The sequence below is a fragment of the Lynx rufus genome, unplaced genomic scaffold (genome assembly GCF_022079265.1).
Source record: "Lynx rufus isolate CCGP_SWC_20201006 ecotype Redwood Valley unplaced genomic scaffold, mLynRuf1.p SCAF_4, whole genome shotgun sequence".
Taxonomy (NCBI): domain Eukaryota; kingdom Metazoa; phylum Chordata; class Mammalia; order Carnivora; family Felidae; genus Lynx; species Lynx rufus.
In genome coordinates, this window is record NW_025814856.1 from 49,184,535 (window position 1) to 49,208,245 (window position 23,711).

At 39.2% G+C, this 23,711-nt stretch overlaps 1 protein-coding gene across 1 annotated transcript in view; it reads left to right on the forward strand.

The window, feature by feature from the left end:
- GRM7 (glutamate metabotropic receptor 7) overlaps positions 1 to 23,711 on the forward strand; it is an 811,284-nt gene that overhangs the window by 783,739 nt on the left and 3,834 nt on the right. Inside the window, exon 9 of the mRNA XM_047096787.1 lies at positions 21,880 to 22,126. Coding sequence (XP_046952743.1) covers positions 21,880 to 22,126 — 247 coding nt within the window. The remainder of the gene's footprint in view (positions 1 to 21,879; positions 22,127 to 23,711) is intronic.

Sequence of the window (23,711 nt, forward strand, 5' to 3'; positions counted from 1 at the left end):
TACAAAAATACACTTTCCAGCTGAGAAAGTATATTCCAGTTGAGGTCCCACGAGGAAGAAACAAAGGGGCCCTGGATTAAAGCAAAGAACCCAGGGGCGCCTGGGTGGCTCAGTCGGTTGAGCGTCCGACTTCGCTCAGGTCACGATCTCACGGTCCGTGAGTTCGAGCCCCGCATCAGGCTCTGTGCCGACAGCTCAGAGCCTGGAGCCTGCTTCAGATTCTGTGTCTCCCTCTCTCTCTGGCCCTCCCCCCATTCATGCTCTGTCTCTCTCTGTCTCAAAAATAAATAAATGTTAAAGCAAAGAACCCAATGTCCATTTAAAGGCACTGTCCATTCTGTGACTCCCATAATGGTTAGTTTGTGACTATTTTAAAGCCGTCACATGTGTAATGTCCCAGAGCACCAAGACTGATGTAAAGTAGAATAGCAACAGACATGAATCCTCCTCACAGAATATAAAGTACACGCTGTCTGGAAAGGAAGTGATCACCTACTGGAAGTCCCATCTGTTCACACATAGTGCACACCATTATGCAAGACACCTGTTTTTGTTTAATGTTGATTGAGGGCCAATATAATTGGTTCATAGCTTATAAACTTACAGAGTTGATCAAAACCCAGCTGGCTTCATCGTGACAAGATCTCACTGAGATAGGAACTAAACTTGTATTGTCAGCACTTCGAGAAAGATTTTCTTTTGCCATATCCTCATGTTTTGAGGGCTCATCTCAGGTTTCTTACAGACTAACCCCACCCTTCATCAATCATTCTGCTTTTGGTACTGGAGCTAGGCAAATGTTTCCTAGTAGCCTATTATTTCTGTAAATAATAAATTTAGTAAATATTTGTAGGAGAGTGAGGATAAGGAAAGCATAGCATTTCCTTTCTAACACTTTTCCTACAGAGAAAACTGGACTTCTGTTCACTTGTATTCTGTTCAAAAGAATATTAGATAAAAACTTTCACATGTCAGAGCAGAAGTTTTATTTTTTTTTTAATTTTTTTTTTCAACGTTTATTTATTTTTGGGACAGAGAGAGACAGAGCATGAACGGGGGAGGGGCAGAGAGAGAGGGAGACACAGAATCGGAAACAGCCTCCAGGCTCTGAGCCATCAGCCCAGAGCCTGACGCGGGGCTCGAACTCACGGACCGCGAGATCGTGACCTGGCTGAAGTCGGACGCTTAACCGACTGCGCCACCCAGGCGCCCCCAGAAGTTTTAAATAAAACCTTATGGTTTAACTTTTCAAAACAATTCTATCTCCATTTACTACTCCTAAATTATTTTTCAGGGACAAAGGTAAATTGTACCTTTATAATGGTGAGATCTGGTGGTCACCACCTTACCAGCAGCAAGACACCCTGATATTATGACCTCAATTTAATTTTGAGAAAATAGACAAATCAGAAGGTGGGGTACCTTATAAGATGTTGGCATGGCCCTGCGATCTTCCAAAAAGTCAAGGTCTTGAAAACAACAGAATTTGACAGACATGTCTATTAAAAATTACACAATATTGCTGAGGAAAATTAGACTTAAAACATGAAGAGATATACATTATTGACATGTTGGAAGACTCAATATTGTTAATATGTCAGTTCTCCAGATTATCCTGTAAATTTAATCCATTGTCAGTCAAAATCCCCAAAGGCTTCTTATAGAAACTGACAAACTGCTTATAAAATTCATATGGAAATACAAAACCTACAACTGCTAAAATAACTCAGAAAAAGAAAAAAATTAGAGGGGTAGCACCATCTGCTTTTAAGTTATTATAAACCTCTAGCATGATGTTAGTTTAAAGAAAGTTAAAGAGATCAATGACACTGAATAGAGAGTCCATAAAAACAAAAAACAAAGAACCTCCCACACATGTATAGCTAATTTTTGACCCAGGTACAAAGGTACACAATAAAGGATAGGCTTTTTAATAAATTGTGCTGCCCCCAAAGGCAAGGGAATTAAAAGCAAAAGTGAATTACTGGGACCTTATGAAGATAAAAAGCTTCTGCACAGCAAAGGAAACAACCAACAAAACTAAAAGGCAACCAACGGAATGGGAAAAGATATTTGCAAATGACATATCGGACAAAGGGCTAGTATCTAAAATCTATAAAGAGCTCACCAAACTCCACACCCGAAAAACAAATAACCCAGTGAAGAAATGGGCAGAAAACATGAATAGACACTTCTCTAAAGAAGACATCCAGATGGCCAACAGGCACATGAAAAGATGTTCAGCGTCGCTCCTTATCAGGGAAATACAAATCAAAACCACACTCAGGTATCACCTCACGCCAGTCAGAGTGGCCAAAATGAACAAATCAGGAGACTATAGATGCTGGAGAGGATGTGGAGAAACGGGAACCCTCTTGCACTGTTGGTGGGAATGCAAATTGGTGCAGCCGCTCTGGAAAGCAGTGTGGAGGTTCCTCAGAAAATTAAAAATAGACCTACCCTATGACCCAGCAATAGCACTGCTAGGAATCTACCCAAGGGATACAGGAGTACTGATGCATAGGGGCACTTGTACCCCAATGTTCATAGCAGCACTCTCAACAATAGCCAAATTATGGAAAGAGCCTAAATGTCCATCAACTGATGAATGGATAAAGAAATTGTGGTTTATATACACAATGGAATACTACGTGGCAATGAGAAAAAATGAAATATGGCCTTTTGTAGCAACGTGGATGGAACTGGAGAGTGTGATGCTAAGTGAAATAAGCCATACAGAGAAAGACAGATACCATATGGTTTCACTCTTATGTGGATCCTGAGAAACTTAACAGGAACCCATGGGGGAGGGGAAGGAAAAAAAAAAAAAAAGAGGTTAGAGTGGGAGAGAGCCAAAGCATAAGAGACTGTTAAAAACTGAGAACAAACTGAGGGTTGATGGGGGGTGGGAGGGAGGGGCAGGTGGGTGATGGGTATTGAGGAGGGCACCTTTTGGGATGAGCACTGGGTGTTGTATGGAAACCAATTTGTCAATAAACTTCATATAAAAAAAATAAATAAAAAAAATAAATACTATATACACAACATAAATTCAAAAAAAAAATAATAATAAATTGTGCTGCAATGATATTTATATCCCTCCAAAATGAACTTAGATTGATAACTAATGCTACACTTTAAAGTTAATGTAAAATGGATTATAGACCTATACATTAACACCTAAAACTCTAAAGCATCTAGAATAGATAGGAGAAAGTCTTTGTGGCCTTGCGTTTGGCTAAGATTTCTTAGATATCACACCAAAAGCATAATTTACAAAAGAACAAATTAAAAAATAGACTTCACCAAAATTTAAAACTTGTCTTCAAAAGACAGTATTAAGAGACAGAGAAGACAAGCCACAGGTTAGGAGAAAAATCTTTGCAAAACATGTATCTAAAAAAGGTCCTATATCTAGAATCCAAAACTCTCAAATTTTAGCAACAGGAAACAACCCACAAGGAACAAATAGGCAAAAGATTTGAACAAACATGTCACCAAAGAGGATACACAAATAGCAAACAATCCTATGAAACCTACTGAATATCACTAGCTACTAGGAAATTGCAAAATAAATCAACAGTAAGATTTCACTACACACCTATGAGAATGGCTACAATTAAAAAAGACTGACCATACCAAGTGTTGGAGAGAATTTTGAGGACGTGGAACTCTCATACATTGCTGTTAAGAACGTCAAGTGATACTAACCATTTTGGAAAGTACTTTGGCACTTTTTAAAAAAGTTAATCTTTTTGAAATTACTATATGGTCCAGATATTCCTCTCCTCCTTATATGTCCAAAATAAAGTAGAAAATAGGTTCATACAAAGTCTGGTATGATGTTGGTAGTAACATTACCTGTAATAGCCAAAACCAGAAATAGCCCAGTTGTCCATTCACAGATGAATGATGAAATAGAAGTGATATAACCATATAGTGGAATATTACTTAGCAATAAAAAAGAATGAACTATTGATATATTCAACAATATGGTTGAATCTCAAAATAATTATGCTGAATTTAAAAAGCTTGACAGAAGAATATATTATATATGATCCTATTTATATAAAACTATAAAATGCATATAAATTTACAATGACAAAAAGAAAATCAGTGCTTGCGTGGCTTGGGGGGTAGGGAGGAATGAAGGGGAAAGATTAAGGGGCAGGAGGAAACTTTTGGAGGTGGTATGTTTACTACCTTGATTGTAGTAATGATTGCACTGCTGTTTACATGTGTCAAAACATGAAATTTTACTTTTTAAATATGTGCAGTTTATTGTTTGCATCAATAAAGCTATTTAAAAAACAAAGGCAGAGAGACTGCTCTTTAAGCATCTGAAGAAATATAATCAAATATTAATGCATTAAACTTGATTGAATTTGAGAGTGGAGAAAATCATAGGAGAATTTGGGGGGAAAATAAGAGGAATTTGACCTTGTTCCCATGTATTAGATGATACCTTGTAACTGTTAAGTTTCCTAAGTATGATAACATTATTGTGGTTATGTAGTAAATGTGATACAAACAGAAATGTTTGGCAGAAAGAGAAAACAGTGTGGTGTGATATTAACAATGGTGGACCTCAAATGTACTATACATATATTCTTTCCCCTGTGTCAAAGTTTCTGAGAATTTTAGTTTTTGAAAGAAAAATCTGGGGAAAACATATGTAGTGTATGTACTTACATGTATCTGGATGTGAAAAGCGGGACAGGGAAAACTTTATTCACAGGCAGGCAGTAGAAGTAGAGGAACAAGTTGTGGGGAGGGATACATTTTGTCTGAGATCTGCTTGCTCTGCCTAGTACATGCTATAACTGTTGTAGGGTGCTCAAACTTTGAGGTATATGCTGCAAAAGGAGTTGCAGAACAGAATGTTTTGAGAAAATTCTTGATTGTGATTGGAACTGAGATGCCCATAAGAATTCTAACCGAGGGGCACCTGGGTGGCTCAGTCTTGAGCGTCCAACTCTTGATTTGGCCCAGGGTCATGGGATCAAACCCCACAGAGGGCTCAGAGCTGAATGCGGAGCCTGCTTCTCTCTGTCTGTCCCTCTGCACCTCTCACCTGCTCTCATTGTCTCTAAAAAAAAAAAGAAAGAAAAGAATTCTAACTGATCCCTCTAGTCCCAGGTTGCATCCCTGCTTGGAAGCCCAAGTTCAGGTTTATTCAGGAGTACCCCTGGTATCAACAACAATAGGTAGAAAGAAAAGAAAAGGATTGAACAGGAAAAGATTGGGCCATGATGCAGACTCAACAAGGTCTCAGCTGATGCCTCTTGAGAAACTCTGAAGCAAGCTGCCCTTCAGAACTGTCCCCTCCTGGGGCAAGGGGATAAGCTTTTATGCCCCCAGTATCTCCCAGTGATTGCAGGCTCTCCCAGGAAGGGGGAAGAACCTTAGGAAATATGAGCCTCTTCATATTGCTTCATATGCTACAGCAGCATGTCGGGGGAAAAATCCTTCAGTCCTGAAGGAGAATCCTGCTGGGTGATGCTGCTTCTTGTGGTTCTTTTACAAGTTCTGCATACTTTTTGTACAGGTCATGCACGACTAATTGTTTATAATGCTTATAAAATAATTAGCATATAACCACTCGTCACTTTTATACATCGTGAGTATAGAAATTATTTCAAAATCTAATTTTCTTCAAATTACAGCTTAACTTTCCTCAATTCATGCCATGATGTGGAGACTATGGGTTTGGGTTTTGTTCATTTTTGTTTTTGTTTTTGTTTTATAATGTAGGTAGCTTAGGAGAGTAGATACATTTCTGAGGTTCAAAGGTAAAGATAATACATTGTCACAAATGTATTCACAAATGGCCTTATCCAAATCCCACAACTATTAAGCAGCAGAGCGGAAATTAGAAATCAGGCTTGCTGTCACGTGAGTCCAGTGACCTCATCCCTGCACCATTAATAAATCCGTTAGCCCTAAGTCTTAACACAGAGAATATCACTTTTCTGATGACAAGGGCAATGTAGCTTGCCCTGAAATATCACCAAGGTATGTAAGACCTGTACTACAGCTTTATAATAGAAGGAAAGGTGGGATCGTTCATTATTAAACACCATATATTCAGCCAGCCCAATATCCCAGAGTCCAGAGAGATTTATGAACGGTATATACCTTAAGGTTATAGCCATATTACCCAACCCAAGAAAAGTCTCCTCTCCCCTAGTCACCTAATCCCTTCAAGTTCTTGTCAGGGGAAAGTCTTTGCATTGCAGGCCACCCCCAATACTGCCTCTCTCTTGTCACTGAGGAATAAATCCCCCTTTGTCCCCTTCCTGATTCCTTGGCTCACCTTCTCCAAAGTACCAGCTCTTGGTCACTATAGTCTGGTATGATTAGTCCCCGTTTCAGACCCATGCCCTATGTCCATAAAGGGATCAGACATTTCCCACTGCCAGGTTGGGTCTCCTTTCATCATTCTCTCTTTATGTGCTATTACTCACAGAGTCTCTGCCCGGAGGGGAATTGCTAAATGCCCTTTATTTATTCCATCTCAAGATCTCATGTATATGTTAAACAGTTAGAAAGTAAAAGGAGGGTGAAGGATTTCTGTCCTACCAGTAAAGGAAAAAACAATTATACTGGGACATTCAGTGTTTGCTTGAAAATCAAAGAATACCAATTTATCTTCCTGATATGACTGAATTTCCCTCCTCTCCTCTTTGCAGTTCCCTTGGTCTACTCTAGACCTTCTTAAATCAGCCAGTCAATAAGTAATAAACACCTATCAGCAGAAGCATCAGACCTTACAACCTGTTCATACTTCAGACAGTATTTACATGACATTTGCCTATTATTTTTCATCATTTTTTTCTGCCTGCTCAAGCACACCTTTTATCATGTAGGGCATCTCCCTGAGTGTAAGTGTCTGCACAGTTGGGGGAAAGACAACAACACTGCATCCTCTGGACAAGAAGCTGAATTTGGCAAGGAAATTGGACACAGTTTCAATCACATGCAGAGGATATTTACTTATTATTCTTAGTAGGGAATATGGACTTAAATATAAAACACACTTGCACCAAGATGCAATCTATGGAAAAGAACAGGAAGCTTCTGTCAGTTCCCTTTAGAAATACTTAGAGGTGTTTGTTTTTCTAAGCATTGGCAATTAAAGCCTTTGGGAATAAAAAATGAAACAGTTCTATGATACACTCTTTTATTAAATAGGCTTTTTAGTTGAATGTGGATACAATACAGTGAGCTGTTAGAGTCAAAAGACTTTGACTTACAGCTTAGCTTTGTTCCTCATGACAATGATACCCCAACGAATCATGTGACCTCTCTGGAAGCTCAGGATTTACTTAATATTCTGAGTATACTCAGTCAAGAACAAACATCTACCCAAAATATATTTGAAGCCCCCAAACAAAGTCAGTTTTACTCATTAGGATGCTTATATTCATACCTTACTTTAGAATTATTTTAACTGCTATCCTCCCTCATTGATTCAAAAAGATATTGTTGAAGTCCTTTTTTTGTGAGGAGTATATTCCTGCCATCATAAAGCTTGAATTCTAGTAGGAGATGAAGAGATAAATGAATACATGATTATGTTGCTCACTGATTATAATACATACAATGAATAAAAAGAACAGGCTGCAATGAGAGAACATCATGGAAGGAGAAAACTCAAGTTCGTGGAGCAGCATACAGTCATAAAAAGTCTGTCAGAGAAAAATGCATGCAGGTTGAACCTAAAAGATGAGTTCAGAGTTACCTGAGTGACGGGTGCTTGGGTAGCTCAGTCAGGTAAGCATCTGACTCTTGGTTTCAGGTCAGATCGTGATCTCACAGTTCATGAGTTTGAGCCCCACATCAGGCTCTGCACTAACAATATGCAGCCTGCTTGGGATTATCTCTCCCTCTCTCTCTCTCTCTCTTTAGATATCTAGATAGATAGAGAGAGAGAGAGAGAGAGAGAGAGAGAGAGATTTGCCTGGGTGAAGAACTGAGGCAAAAAAAAATATTCTGGACAGAGAGAATGGTGTGTGCTAAGTCCCTTTGGTAGAAATGAGCTTGGAACATTCAAGAGTGCCAGTGTAGATCAATCATATTCAACAAAGACTGACAAGTTGTAAATGTAGCCAGGCCAGATACCAGAAGGCAAGATGAAGTCTTTGAAAGATGTTTTACAGGGGACCGTGTGATCTGATTTGCAGTTTTTATAAAGATCATTCTGGCTACTCTGTGCAGAGTTGCTTAAAGGGAGCCAAAAAATGGATGTAGTAAAACCAGGTGGGATGCTACTGTAGCACCCCAGGAACACTGTGAAAGTGCATCACCATATCTTCATTAACATCATCATTGTCGCTAAGTCTGAGAACTTACAAATGGTAACCACTGTTCTCTGTACTAATTTGTGTTAACTGGTTAAACATATTTAAGGTGGGGGCGTACAGTGAGAAGGGAAAAGATTCTAGAAATATTTTACAGATAATATTAGCTAACTGGTTAAAAGCTTGAATATAAAGGGTACAATGTGAGGGAAAGGCAAGTATTCAAGAATAACCCTTAAGGTTCCAATTTGTGCAACTAGGGAGATGGAGGTAACACTTCCTGAAATGAAGAAAATTAGTGCAGAGGCAGGTTTCACAGGGAAAGTTCCATTCTCAATATTACTTGAGATGTCTGCTGAATTGTCTCAGCAGCTATGAGGATGGCAAAGGTGATGATCCCTACATTAAAGACAGTGGACGTCTAGTTGTATATAAATGACCATAGCCCTCTCAGAACTGTCTGCTGCAGGGTACTCTGACGTGTGGGCCTGAAATCTCTGTAGACATCATCGAGTAAACTAGGGACAAGAGCTTTCATGTTTTATTTTCCTTCCCATAGATAGCATATGGTGATTCCATAAGCCAAAACTGAACAGAGAATTTGTCTTGAAAAAAATGTTTTAACATTCAAGCATTCATTTTCTTTGAATTATAATCAAATGGTGACATGGTTTCAAGAGTCAGATAAAACAGCAGACCTTTAGAATTTTTTTCCTAAATTATTGATTATTGAACATATATTGAAATTATTGAAATACAGATTATTTCCAATCTATTCTTGAACATAGATTTTTTTGGGGGGGGTGGAGAAACAGCAGTGTACTCACATGCCTGTTCTTAACCATTTTATGGATCTCTTTTGTACTTTCTGAAGAAGGTAGATTTTTTTTTGTTAAAGGGTAGGTTAGGAATTCCAAGTAGGAATAAAAGAAAGGTACAGGCTTGGAGAGGAAATCTTAACCATAAAAATAAGTAAGGGTGAAGGACTGGCTTTGTGTGGTTGACTAGATTAGGATCAGAGCTCACTGGGTTGGGAGAGATAAAACTAGTTTAAATGCCTAGGTCCTAGCACTCCCAAAGGGGGCCCAAGGATCTAATTAAGCTATTATCACTTCAAATCTCTTGGAAAAATTTTTGGTCAATCCACTCTTACTTGGGCGGGTGGGGGGGACTTTTTTTTTTTTTTTTTTTAGGAGAGCTGAAACCCACTCTAGGGTTTGGACAGTGCTGATGTGATTTAGTATAGTACTATCGTGTGGTTTGCATAAAAGGAATGAGGATGTTAAAAAGGATCCCTTGGTTCCTCTTCCTCTTACTTCTTCCCACCCAACCCATCCCATGTTCTTTCATTTCTCCTTCCTAATATGTCTCTTTTTATGTCCTCTTCATAGCTATTACACTGTCTACAGAAGGTGGATGTTTTCAGTGATCTTTAGTGATGATTCTGAAAAATTTCAGGAATGATCAGAATTGCAAAACCAAAATCCATATATGCTATCAGTTAAGTTTAAGTCAGCGGCTTTTTGTCAAATAAAAACAAAAAAAAATGCACTCTTTACTGAGTTGTCATAGCAACCATTTCATTTTCCATTTGTGAAGAGACAATTAGGTGCTAACCTGGGTGTTAGTCCAAGCTTTTTGAAGAAAAAACTCTCATTCTTCCAAGAGGGGCAGTGTTATTGATTTTCATTGTTCCTTCTGAGTCCAAAGGAGTCATTTTTGATAATTATTATCTATCTATCTATCTATCTATCTATCTATCTATCTATCTTTTGGTGAACACATGAAAGAAGGATTAAGAAATGTATGGGGCGCCTGGGTGGCGCAGTCGGTTAAGCGTCCGACTTCAGCCAGGTCACGATCTCGTGGTCCGTGAGTTCGAGCCCCGCGTCGGGCTCTGGGCTGATGGCTCAGAGCCTGGAGCCTGTTTCCGATTCTGTGTCTCCCTCTCTCTCTGCCCCTCCCCCGTTCATGCTCTGTCTCTCTCTGTCCCAAAAAATAAATAAACGTTGAAAAAAAAAAAAAAAAAGAAATGTAGGTGGCAGTCCCCAGGACAACACAGTCCTTTCCTCCCTTGGGATGGTTTGCAAAGTATTTTTTACAGGCAGTTTAAGTCCATGGGAACATCACATTTGCTCCTTCCTGCCAGGTACCCTTTTGACTCTGTCCTGCGAAATAAGGACGCGTATGGAGCCAAAGACTAAATGCAATGTCAACTTCTGTATCTCTAAGACGTACTTCCCTAACAATATCAGTTAAGTCACTTGTATTTGCCCTCACCCCCCACCACAGTGCTAGGTACTGAGGATACAATATGAGACAGAAACAGTCATACTTCCCGGTGGGAGAGACAGATATTTATCATACACACACACACACACACACACACACACACACACACAGACATGTTTAGGTATGAATTTTATGATTGCTTTGAAAGCTTATGACAGGATGGTATTAGCTAATTTTGGTTAGAAAATTCCTGGATGAAGAATAGATGCTTGAATAGAGATCTAAAGAATAAGTAAAACAAGGTAGGTAGGATGTGGAAACATTCCAGGTTGGGGGGGGGGCATAGGCAAAGGCCCTGTGGCAGACTAGAGCATGGCATATTCAAGGATATGAAAGAGGCCATGGGCTGGGAGACATGATGAGCTGAGAGATAAAGATGAGTAAATGCCTTTGAATTTTGGTTCAGTTTGTAAAATGAGTGAAGACCATCTCATTTATCAAACATATATTGAACTTGTTCATTGTACCAGGAATGAGGGTGCAAAGATAAATTAAACATGGTCCCTGCCTTTGATTTGCTCACTTCTAAATGTTCTGTTCCTCCCTGACTTCCACAAAATATTCTGGTTCTCTCCCTATTATATGAGACAACAGATCTCTATGTTCTGTCTTCTCTATTTATTAGCTCTGAATGCCCTGCCTGGGCCACAGGAATGCCCCAGGTTCATGACTCGAGAAAGAAGTGAACCCACTGAAATTGCTAGAGGAAAAAAGTATTTGAAAAAATGGGAAGCAGTTATGACTGTTCAGAGACAAAGAGCCTCTGGACATGGTTACATTGCCCAGTTCTACACAGGCATAAATTTTACCAGCACAGCACTTTGACCAGGGCTTTAGAGTTTAAGAAGTATGACTGCTTAGGGGCACCTGGTGGCTCAGTCAGTAAGCATCCAACTTCGGCTCAGGTCATGATGTCACCGCTTGTGAGTTTGACCACATTGGGCTCTGTGCTGACAGCTCAAAGCCTGGAGCCTGCTTAGGATTCTGTGTCTCCCTGTCTCTCTGCTCCTCCCCCACTCATGCTCCCTCACTCACTCTCTCTCTCTCTCAAAAATATTTAAAAAAAATTAAAAAGAATTGTGACCTCTTACAAGTCATTTCTTCCTTGTCACATCTGGAATAGACGCCATTACTCACCTCCCTTTGTAAGTAGCAATATTAAGCTTAGAAAGGCTAAGTGAGGTGCTCAAGATCCCATCACTGTTAGTAAGCTACAGTGCCTGCATCCAAATCCAGATTTCCTGACTGCAATTCCAGTGCACTGGTCATACACTTTGCTGTTCTCAGCTGTATCTCCTAGATTGTATTCATTTGTTCACCTGCTATGCTTTGGGCATTTACTATGTTCCAGGACCTGCCTGGATGGTCCATGCCTTCATGTGGGCAGTCTACTGACAGGATATTTCTGAAATAAACACTCATATAAGTAATCATTCACCAATTGTGATTAATATAAGGAAGGGGCAGGATAAGTTCCAGGAGCAAGCAAGAGAGGAAGGTCATATTTTACATTTGAGAGTCAGAGAAGTGAGACTCAGACTTAAAAGGCAGCCAGGAGTGTGAATGGCATCTTAGGGAGAGGGAACACCATGTTTAAAAGCCTTGAGGATGGACACAGCATTGCACATTTGAAGGTTTGGAGAAGGTGAGGGAAGGCAGAAGGGGTACCTGCAGAGTTCCCTGGGCCATGATGAGGATTTTTATCTTCATAAAATGTGTGATGGTAAGTTGAGCAGGTGCAGCAGGACAGGTGAAGCCCCCAAAATCATTGCTCTCAGCACTGAGTTGTAAAGATAAATGACACCTGGGAAAAATCTCTCATGCCTGGTAAGGAGTCCAGGAAAATTAGGAAGACAAACTCAGAGCAGGTGATGAAGGAGACCAGACTGCAGGCTTGAGAGGAAGTATATAGGAAATAGCAGTTTTGAGATCCCTGACCCAAGACCTTGCAAACAGAAGCAAAGCAAAGGGTATCTTGTGAGGTTAGGATGAAAACCATGAACCACTCAGCCCCTACTCCTTAGCTGGGCTCACTCCCTTATGCTATATTTCTCTTGGCATAATGAATGGGTATTATTTCTCTGCCTAATCTCAGAGCCCTCACTGTTCCAGTTAGGGCCATAGGCTTGAGCAACTATTTGTCTACAATTTTCTAAGTTTCATTCCAATTATTTTCTCCTTTGGGGCTTAAACCATTACACACCTGAGGGCCTTCATGAGGAGTTCAGAGAATAAGGTACCCCTCCATGGGCAATTCAGCTGGCTTACTTTCTAGCTGTTGAAGTGTTTTGCCCATCAGCCAGGGGTGGCAGTGGGTGCCAGTGCATGCTACCGCCATGGCAGAGGTTCAGGGGCCTGCTTCTATTTACTTACACACCGCCACACAGGTGGCAGTGGAAAAGCAGAGAAGCAAAGATAATATATGGAAGACTGAGTTAATGGAAGGGGAAATGAATTTGAAGGGCAAAAAGAAAGGTACCATTGCTCAGCAGCAAGACGGGAAGGATACAGTCCAAAAGGAACAGAGGAAGATCAACAGAAATAACAGCCAGAACTAAAGAGAGAAAGGAGAAAGCTATATGATTAGGATGATCAAAACTTGTCAAAGTTCAACAGAGAGCCATTGTCAATGGTTTGAAAACTGAGCTAAGAATGCACTTTCTTTTAGTAAGAGCCTGGCTTTGTCTTGTCAATGACACTCTTAGGTCCAGTTTCAGTGAACACTTTACAAGTCCAACTTAAAACACATGGACTAGGGGCGCCTGGGTGGCGCAGTCGGTTAAGCGTCCGACTTCAGCCAGGTCACGATCTCGCGGTCCGTGAGTTCGAGCCCCGCGTCGGGCTCTGGGCTGATGGCTCAGAGCCTGGAGCCTGTTTCCGATTCTGTGTCTCCCTCTCTCTCTGCCCCTCCCCCGTTCATGCTCTGTCTCTCTCTGTCTCAAAAATAAATAAACGTTGAAAAAAAAAATTTAAAAAAAAAAAAAAAAAACACATGGACTATGCCCAATAAATGCAAAGATTATCTCTTTCTTTTAGCTATTAATTTGACATCAATATTTTCATTTGATTTCTATCTCTTTATGTTCATTAGAACTACAAAAATGACTTTAAGAGTGGGCAAGATTACACAGCTTAGCACTTACAGAAACTCCAATGACATTCCAAGTGACAACTTTATAAACAGAATACTTTAAGTTCAGACTTATTTTTTTTTAAATCTACTTTGTTTATTTGCAAAGTCATACAGAACATCATCATAGTTTACCTAATGTATTCCCCAGTGAGATGCAAACAAACATTTTCACATTATAAGAATTTGATGTTGCTTCCTATAAAAATGCTGGTAGGTTTACTCCTGATGAATGTGGCCAAGAGTTCAAAGGAAGCCAATGGAATCTGGCAGAAGTGTATCTCTCCAGGCTGACTGAAGAAAACGTTTTACCTTTGTATGTTAAATCACTGCAAGGCATCGACCTAACAATTGTGGGGAATCTCAAACCAGCAGGAATGGTAAATATCCTTTTAGATACACAACAGGGGAAATGGTGCCAGGACTGTCTATATATAAAAGAGCAAATCTTCTGACTTATAGGGGGAAAAATATCTTGAAATCAAAATTGAGGAGTCAGAGAGCTGGTGGAGGAAAGAAACTGTGTGTATCAGTGTGTGGAGGCTATACTTCTATCTGTCTGGCACAATCTGAAGTGACTGCCTGGAAGAAATGGCTCTTGAGGTGGTCTGCAGTTTTTGAGGATGTCGTAGGGAACAAAACACTGAAATTACCAAACGTGGTCACTTGCACTACCAGCAACTCACTGGAATAAACACAGCACCAGGCTTCTGGTCAGAAGAGCAAGGAACTGAGGTGTGGGTGATTTCAAGCATGACACAATCACTTATCCTAAAAATTGATTTACATTCACCAGCAGTGTTTGTCTTATGTCCATCTAAATAAAGAATGTAATTGTGTGTAGATGTATCATGTCTGCCTAGAAATACTAAATGACGGTAACAAAACACAGTAAAACTACATCTTGTCCAATAATCATCTGATTGCCTTCACTATTTATACTTCTATGCCAGACACCTATCCACAAAATGTGGCCTATGCTCTTTGGTATGTGTATCTCTTTATGTATATCCCACCTCTCTCCCCTTTTTATTACCTCATCAAAGATAGGAGGTCTAAAGAGAATAGCATGAAAATTATCTGCGGAAGATGGGGCCATCTACTCTAATAAATACACCTGCATTTCCTGAGCACCCACCCTATTCCAGACCCTGTGCGCTACTATTCACATGATACCTTTTAATCTTCCAATAGTGAGAAGATCTCCATGGTAGTGGTAGAGTAAGGAAAGGTTATATATCAGAGACTCTGATAACAAATTGCTAGGGCTTGAATTTTGAATGTCACTTGCCAGAGGTGAAATACCTTGTCCAAAGTCACTAACCAACAATCTGGGGCCAAGATTTTAAATCAGTTCTAATGACAAAGATCTTACTCTTTCTGTAATGTCATTCTTTTAGAAGATGTGACTCTACTCCAACAAAGCAAGATTTGCCCCATAATTATCCTGAATGCTTTTATCATCATGTTTTACTTGATAACTCAGTATGAGCAAGAGCCCTCAATATGTTGACCCCCCAGATGACTGAGCAAGTCCCACTGCAAACATCTTGTCCCGTCACCAACCATATGTCATTTTTTTTTTCTCAAAAACATGGTTACTCTAATTAGGAAACAAGGCATGCAGGTGGTAAGGATGGAAAACACTGGTCTTAACTGTCAGGAACTTTCATTTCACTTTAGTCATATGAATGTTCCAAACTTCCGTCAGGCAATAACATATCCTTCATCTTTACTGTGAGTCCATCAGACACATTTTTCATTTTTGTTACAAAGACTTTGGGATGTCATGAGGTACGGGTCTCTCATCCCACTTAAAGACTCCATTAAGGCCTTCTTGTCCCAATTCCCAACTGTCACTTGGGAATGCACAAAATTTATTATTTTTCATGAAAGTCAATGACAGATAAAATAGTGGTTTGAGAATACTTTCAAACAAAATAGAAGCAAACTTAATGAAACGCCTCTCCCTCCAAAAGGCTGTGATTCACATTTCCTAAGAAAGATCATCATCTTGAAATGTATTAAGATAATATGAAGAAAAACAGCGTGGAAAACTATTTTATGTTATAGCCAATAAACAGACACTAATACACTTGATTGAGTGCTTGATACGTGCTGTACACACTTCTGTGTATTTCACAGTGGTCAACCCATTTGATCCCAACAACCTCCAAAGATAGGTACCATTATTATCTCTACTCTAGAAATAAGGAAACGGGGACACACAAATAATAATACTAACAGACTACAAATAATAACTTTTCTTAAAACACTCAAAAACGTCACCAGTGACTTTTTTTAAAGAAAGAAATCTAATGAAAATGGTGGCATGGTTTTACACAATTTCAATGAAGAAATGCATAAATGTTACAATAAATATGGCATTTTATCTTTAAAAAAGGAGTTAAAGTTTGCTTGTGGATGCAATTGCCAGAAGTGTGCTGCTTGTGATTTATTATAAAATTGTGCAAGGGGGACACAGGAAGGTGTTTGAGGTGTGTGTGTGTGTGTGTGTGTGTGTGTCCATTTTGTGTATTCCCGCATGGCTGGGTACAGCTGGATGCCGTTTACTGTGCTTATCCAGAATTTCGTGGGGAAGAAATCACACGTGGAGACATGCACTTTGTGTTATACTCAAATTGTTCCCTAATATATAAGTCTCCAAGGGATGAATTTGCATTTTCAAAGCAAGTGTTAAAGCCCAACTAACTGGCTGTACTCTTCTGAGCAGATCAGGTTATGTGCTCTTTGGAGTGTACCTTTGAAAGTGGCTAACAGGAGAAATGACTTGACTGGAGACATAGGGAATGCTTTATGTAGAAGGGACCACTGGATTAAGTATCAAATATAAATAAGGTGTCAGAGGCACAACATGTCAGCAGAGGAAATGCCAAGAGGAGGAGAAAACAGGGGCAAATATACATTGTATGAAACAGGATTTGGTGAACAATTAATGCATTAGGAATTAGTTGGTTCTTGATTGCCTTACTCCTGCTACTATAATATGGCACCCTCATGGAGGGAAAATGCCTATCATCCTCACAATGGTATGCTTAGTGTTTGGGCCAGTGCAGGCACTTGCTAGTATCTCACTAAAAATGGAGAACCAATATGTGGATGAATGCACCAAAAAGTAAGGCATCTTTCACAGAATCTATCTGCAAAATACAACAGTGAATTTACAGCATGTGGTCATGAGTTAATAATCTCCTATCAATGGTTTAATGCCATCAAACAGTCCCAGAACTCTTCTTCCAATTGAAGTGTTATACAGATAAAGATGGTAATTCATTAGTACAAATATACAGTTAGTTCATTTGTGTAGTATAGACTTCTAGGACATCAGCAATAATGATGAGAGTATTTGGATGAACCCAAAAATCTGACACTGAGTTTTTCCTGATAGTTCTAGTTTTGTATCTGTGTCTGTGCCCTGAAGATTTTTTTCCTTACTTCTTTCTTTTTGTTATTCTTTGGACAGTATTGCAGATACTATAATTTTCAAAGTTTGAAACCTGTCACTATTACAACTATTAATACCTTGCCTTGAAATCTCTCAAAATAGTGTTCAAATACACCGATTCTGAAACTCACAGTGAAGAGTTGGCAAACCTCAAAGTTGCTCATGAGCACTATCCAACCACTTTTCAAATTTCTTAGTAACTTAACAATAAAAAGACAAGGAGAACTCAACTAATCCCAATGCTACCATGTTACAAAACTATAATGACATCTCACAGTATACATTAGCATTTTATCTGATAATGAACTTAGACCAAGATGAAAAAGTACATGGAGAAGATTCAGATGAGGTTTGCCTGGAATTAAGTTAAGCATATATCTGTATACCCTAACAATATACTTACTGGTACATTTCAGTTAGACCAGATTTAAATAGGCCTGGTGTTTTAGACACTACAACCTAGTTAATCAATAAGACATATGTAAAAAGTTTAGGGGTGCCTGGGTGGCTCAATCGACTAAATGTCCAATTTTGGCTCAGGTCACGATCTCATGGTTCATGGGTTTGAGCCTCATGTCAGTCTCTGCACTGACAGCTCAGAGCCTGGAGCATGCTTTGGATTCTGTGTCTCCCTCTCCTGCCCCTCCCCCACTCATGCTCTGTCTCTTTCTCTCACAAAAATAAACATTAAAATAATTTTTTAATATAAAATATATGAAAATGGTTACAGAGGAAGCCTTATCTTGAGATCTATACCCTAATAACCTAATATAAATAAATATTAGGCAGAATATAAATAGTAGTTAACATTTCATGGCTACTTATTTCTTAGACCTTACACTAAACATCTTTCATATATTAATTAGATGTTCAAAACCACCATATGAGGTAGGAACTATTATTGTCTTTATTTGACAATTGAGGAAGCTGAGGGACAGAGAGCATATTTACAGCCCCAAATTCTATGGATCAGACTTTAGAAAAACTGTTCTAGAATATATGCAAAGCTCTTTGTTGGCTTGACTGCAAATTCCTTGCCTAAATGCTCTTGTTCTAAAAGCTGAATTATATATGATAGGTGTTAGAAAAGCCACGTTCAACCAAGGAACAGAAACTAGATTCTGCAAATTCATTTAGGGTAATGATAAAATTAAGCCTTAATGATCAAAACATATGGAAACTCCAAGGCAATCTGCATCCTTCCCATAGGCTTGAGTCATGGAGGATTGGCCAAGGTGGGGAGATTGCTCGACTGGGGATTATCCTCAGACAGCCAGAATGCCATGAGGCTTAGTTGAATGCCTGCCCTGGGAACAGGCCTAATCTCAGTAAAACAATGTATCAAGGGCCTCTATGTTTTGATGAAGGGGACCAAATTGGCCACTGATTCCTTGATATCTCTAAAGAAATTTGAAAAAAGATAAAATGTCAAAAACTCAGGATTAAACAGGGTAATGTATTTTACAATAAACATCAGGTAAAACAGGAAAAGCCTCGAGACTAAAAATAAATACATTACAACTTGCCAAAAGAATGTACTAAGAGTTGATGCTGAAATAAAAAGAGTCAAAAGGTGATCCTCCCACCAAAGGCCAAAAAGTGACGTGGGTCCTTTCTTGGGGCTTGGTGGGGTTGAATCTTTGAGGACCAGTACCTCTTGGATATCTGTAGACTAAAGCCTGCATATCTATGTACTTATTCCAAAATAATTTTATAGTATTTCTAGGTATGATTCTAAATACTTTACAAATACTTACTCATTTAATCATCAACACAGCATTGTGAGGTAGGTACTGTTATTAGCATCCCCATTTACAGATGCAAAAGCTGAGGCATAGAGAGGGCAAATTATTTGCCCTAGGTCACAGAACTAGTAAATGAAAGTTGAACTCAGACTAACTCCAGACCACTCATTCTTAAACACTATGAAGTGTAAAGAGGAAATATGGAAGTAGGAATTTGATCAGTGATATTAATGTTGGTTTTCACATAGTTCTGAAGTGTCATCAGAGACTGCAAAAATTTTTTTAACATTTATTTATTTTTGAGAGACAGAGAGAGAGCACAAGCAGGGGAGGGGCAGAGAAAAAGGGGGGCACAGAATCCAAAGCAGGCTCCAGGCTGCGAGCTGTCATCACTGAGCCCGAAGCGTGGCTTGAACCCATGAACCATGAGATCATGACCTGAGCCGAAGTCAGTGCTTAACCATTTGAGCCACCCAGGCACCCCAAGACTGCAAAACTTTCAAAACAAAATACCAAGTCCCAATGGGCCCTAGTCAGAGAATAATGAAATCAAACACTCTATAAGATGAATGTCAGAATTTAAATCTATACAGTTGATTTCTTCAACTGTAAAATTTGCTCATGAACAGAGAAAGAGAAACAAAACCAAAGGTCCCATAGGTCAAATTATATTTTCTTTTTTGTACTGCTAAGCTACGGTTTGCAAAGTCCTCATTAGTAGGATAACATCAGGGACCACAAGGGAAGCAACCAACATTGCCTGGGTTCATAAAGCCTTGTGACCATGGTAGCCTTTCTTAAATAGTGTAGGCTGGCATGTTGGAATGGAGTTCAAAGACTACAAGCATTCTGATAGGAAAAGATGAGCTTTTAAAATATGGTCTGATTCACAACCAAAAGGATCATTACTTCAATACTGTTTTGTCTTTCTATTTTACATTCATTATGTATTATACAGTTAGCCCCTGGCAGTTCCTTAAAACCATTCAAAGACATGCACATTCAAATTAATGTTTTTTTGGAAAACTGTATTCCTTCCACATGAGATGGCAAAGTCTCTCTTAATTTCTTCACCAGAGCCTGTTCGAAAAATATTACAGAAATATCCAGGCAGCCAATAGGTCTGAAACAAATTCTTGTATGTTTAAAGAAAGGCTGTTTGACCAGTAAGTCATAGGTAGGAAAAGACATCCATTATACAAACAAGTGAACTCATCTATCATGTTTATTTAAGTGCCTACTGTTTGCCAGTACTACAGACACGACGATGTACTACAGACACATATTCCTGCCTTCAGGGTACTTGTAGACTAGTCAGAGAGATGGGCAAAAGATTGGGGCAAGGGGTGTATAATTACAAGTGGAGACCAATGATATAAAGACAACAGTTCTGTGGGTGTATAAGCAAAGAAGCTGGCCTAAACTTTGAGGCTGTAGGTGAAGGCAGCCTAGGATGCATGCTGTAAGAAGCAGAAGAAAATCATTCCATACAGAGGAAAACAAGAATAAAGAAATATCCCATGTATAAAAGATTCTGTGATTGAATGAGCACAGCATCTTCAAGACCTAAAAGAGTACCCATATGGATGGTGACCTGAGGAGAAGGGTGGGGGGAAAAGTGGTGGCAAATTAGTCTGACAAAGTTGGCAGGGGGCAGACCACATGGGGCCTCATAGACTCTACTAAGGGTGGAGATTTTATTCCCTGATCAATAGAAAGGCATAGTTGTGGAATACCATGATTGAATATATTGTCAATTTTCCACTGACATAAAAGGCTATGGTATTTATTCATTTTTTAATGTAATTGAAATTTTATGGATGGATGAATGTTTTCATTTATTTATAGCTTTACTAGGTTATGATTGACAAAAATTATATACAACCTTAAAAAGGTAAGGCATACAATGTGATGATTTAATATGTATAATTGAAAAATGATTACCACATCAAGTTAATTAACACATCCATCACTTCCTATTTAATCTAGCCTTTAGTAGTCATGTAAAATGAAAACATATGTAAATATATAGAGGTGCGGTTCTGGATCACTAAAGAGGGCACTTCATAAACATAACTGGACAGAGGCAAGGAGCTTCTGCCTTGCTGATATTACAATTTCCCACACCCATCATCAACCATCACCTTTTCAAGTTTATAACCAAGGCAATGATTTAACACACTGAGCAGTAACTGAATGGTTGTTTGCTTATTTTTCAAAGAAGTGAAAGGAGACAGGATAGTTATGGAGACACCATCCAAACAACAAATAATACAGTGTCAGAATGGCTTTGCCTTATATTAGCAATTTGTCAATTGGACAATTGGACAAGCCAACATCACTAGATCTCACTTCCTCGCCATTGGTGTTTTGTAAGTCAGAACTAAGCAACAAGGGCTTTTCAGGGGACCTTAACTCACTACTTTGTAGGTATGGTGAAGGTGATCTGTTCAAAAAAAATAGTAATGCAAAAAGGGACATATGCTAACATGACTTTCAAAGGTCCCAGGGTCTTTGTGGAGCAAGAAATCATATAGTGTTAATCCTTTTGTGTACATATAGGGGATAAAAAATAACCACCTTACACAAATTTCTATGGTTTTCATATCTTCATATTCATCTGCCATTGTGATGGAAGTGTTTCAAATCTGACTAAAGATCTACTCTGAACTTTATTTTGGAGACTTCTCCAGGACAAGCATGCACATGGATTCACCCAAAGGCATTCCATCAGTTAAATATATGCACAAATTCTCTGATAAATGTGCAGAGTCATTCTGACTTCCTTTTTTTTTTTTTTTTTTTTTTTTTTTTATGAGAAGGCCCTGGAGATTGCTATGCTCTCTCTCCTAGCCAGAGTCATTCTTGACATTGTGTTAAGTATTCAGACTTCCTTTGCAGTCATTTTATTTGTAATAGTGTCTTGTGTGTTGTGTCTCCTAGCTCTACATACAAACTACCACGCTTACAATCTCCATGAACCTAAGTGCATCAGTGGCGCTGGGGATGCTATACATGCCGAAAGTGTACATCATCATTTTCCACCCTGAACTCAATGTCCAGAAACGGAAGCGAAGCTTCAAGGCGGTAGTCACAGCAGCCACCATGTCTTCACGGCTGTCACACAAACCCAGTGACAGACCCAACGGGGAGGCAAAAACAGAACTCTGTGAAAACGTAGACCCAAACAGTAAGTAACTTTCCTTTCCTTTCATCTTCCCCTACTACATCAGGAAGCTCTAGGAACTGTGGGATCAGCCTGCCCACAGTTCTCCTTGCAGAAATATTATGTCCATCCTTGTCTTAACTGAGTGGGTTCCTGGATAAATGCGAACTTCTGCTCTTAAGAGTTTGCCTCATTCTTGGCCTCATGTCATTTTTGCTCCCTATGAGAAAAAAAGCTTTTAGAGGCTCTGCTTCTGAAGTGTGAAATCTCCCCCTTCCCTTCCTTCTTATCCTTTGGTACCAAACACTTCAAGTGACGTAAACATACCTGTCGGGATGTGACCCACATTTCTTGCTCTCTCCCTATTAGAGAAACAACTTCCCAGTAGGGAAATTTTAACACTTGATTAAACTGTAGTAGTGGGAAGGAAACTGGAATATTTAATAACTCAGAAAGCAAAACTCCTTTCACTGGAATGTGAATGTGGAGAGCATTAGGATTCTTTACTAAGCAAGCTTTCTAGAAACAAGAAAACACCCAATTATATAGGCCATCTACCACCATGCTCATGACACCCCCACATAGGGAAAACATCTAAGACAAAACATTAGGGAGGGGATAAAGGGTGAAATGTTACATTTGATATGCTTATATCTGCAACCCCTGGGTAGCCTGCAAATGACTACAAAAAGATGGACATACTTTTTTAGAAAATAAGACCGTGTAACTAGAGGTTAAATGCATAGAATACCCACTTGCTAATTTTACTAACAGTATGGTGGTAAGAGTGCATTTTAGATTAAAAATACTACTTCCAGTATTTGTTTTCTAGGAACAAGTTGACCAGTTCTAGACAGAATGTGGCAGATTCTCATACTTCCTGTTTTTAAAGTAGAGGGGGATTCAGGTTGTCCGTTAAATCATTCAAGACATTTTTCAGTTATCAACTTTGCCAAGCAGAAAGGAATCCCTATTCTAAGAACTCTGAGGTAATCCTTTGTACTCTGCAAGGAAGAGAGAGATCTTTAAAGAGCAGGAGGCAACAGAGTTTGTTTTTGACAAATCCTGTTCAGAGATCCATGATCTTGGCTCATCTCCATTTCTAAGCAGTTGGCTGAGTGAATACTGTGAAACTCTTTGAAAATACATAGACAAGGTACCAAAGGCTTGTTAACAACACCGTGGGCTTTATTTTGACCCTCTAATAGAAGGGATTCTGGGACAAGGCAAGAGGAAAGACAAGGACCACAGTATGAGCAAGGAGAAACCAAATGTATAGGCTCTGTTCTTGTGTCTTCAGAGCAAATGGTCAATAGAGAGGAGGGGAAGTGGATGGCGAATCCTGTGGTAATTCATGTGACATAGGAAGAGGCTTCGGGTTGAGACAGACCTGGGTTCAAATCCCATCCACTCCACTTCCCAGCTGTGTGGCTTTGAGAATCCCTGAGCTTTCTTAAAGCTCAGCATCTTCATGTTTGGAATGGAGATAATAATACTTATGTAAGATAATAATACTTATGTAATAAGGATGCCATAACGTATTATGTATCTGAAAAATAATATATCAATTGTTATTGTCCTTTTATTCCTTAAAAGGCAGAAAGTTCTG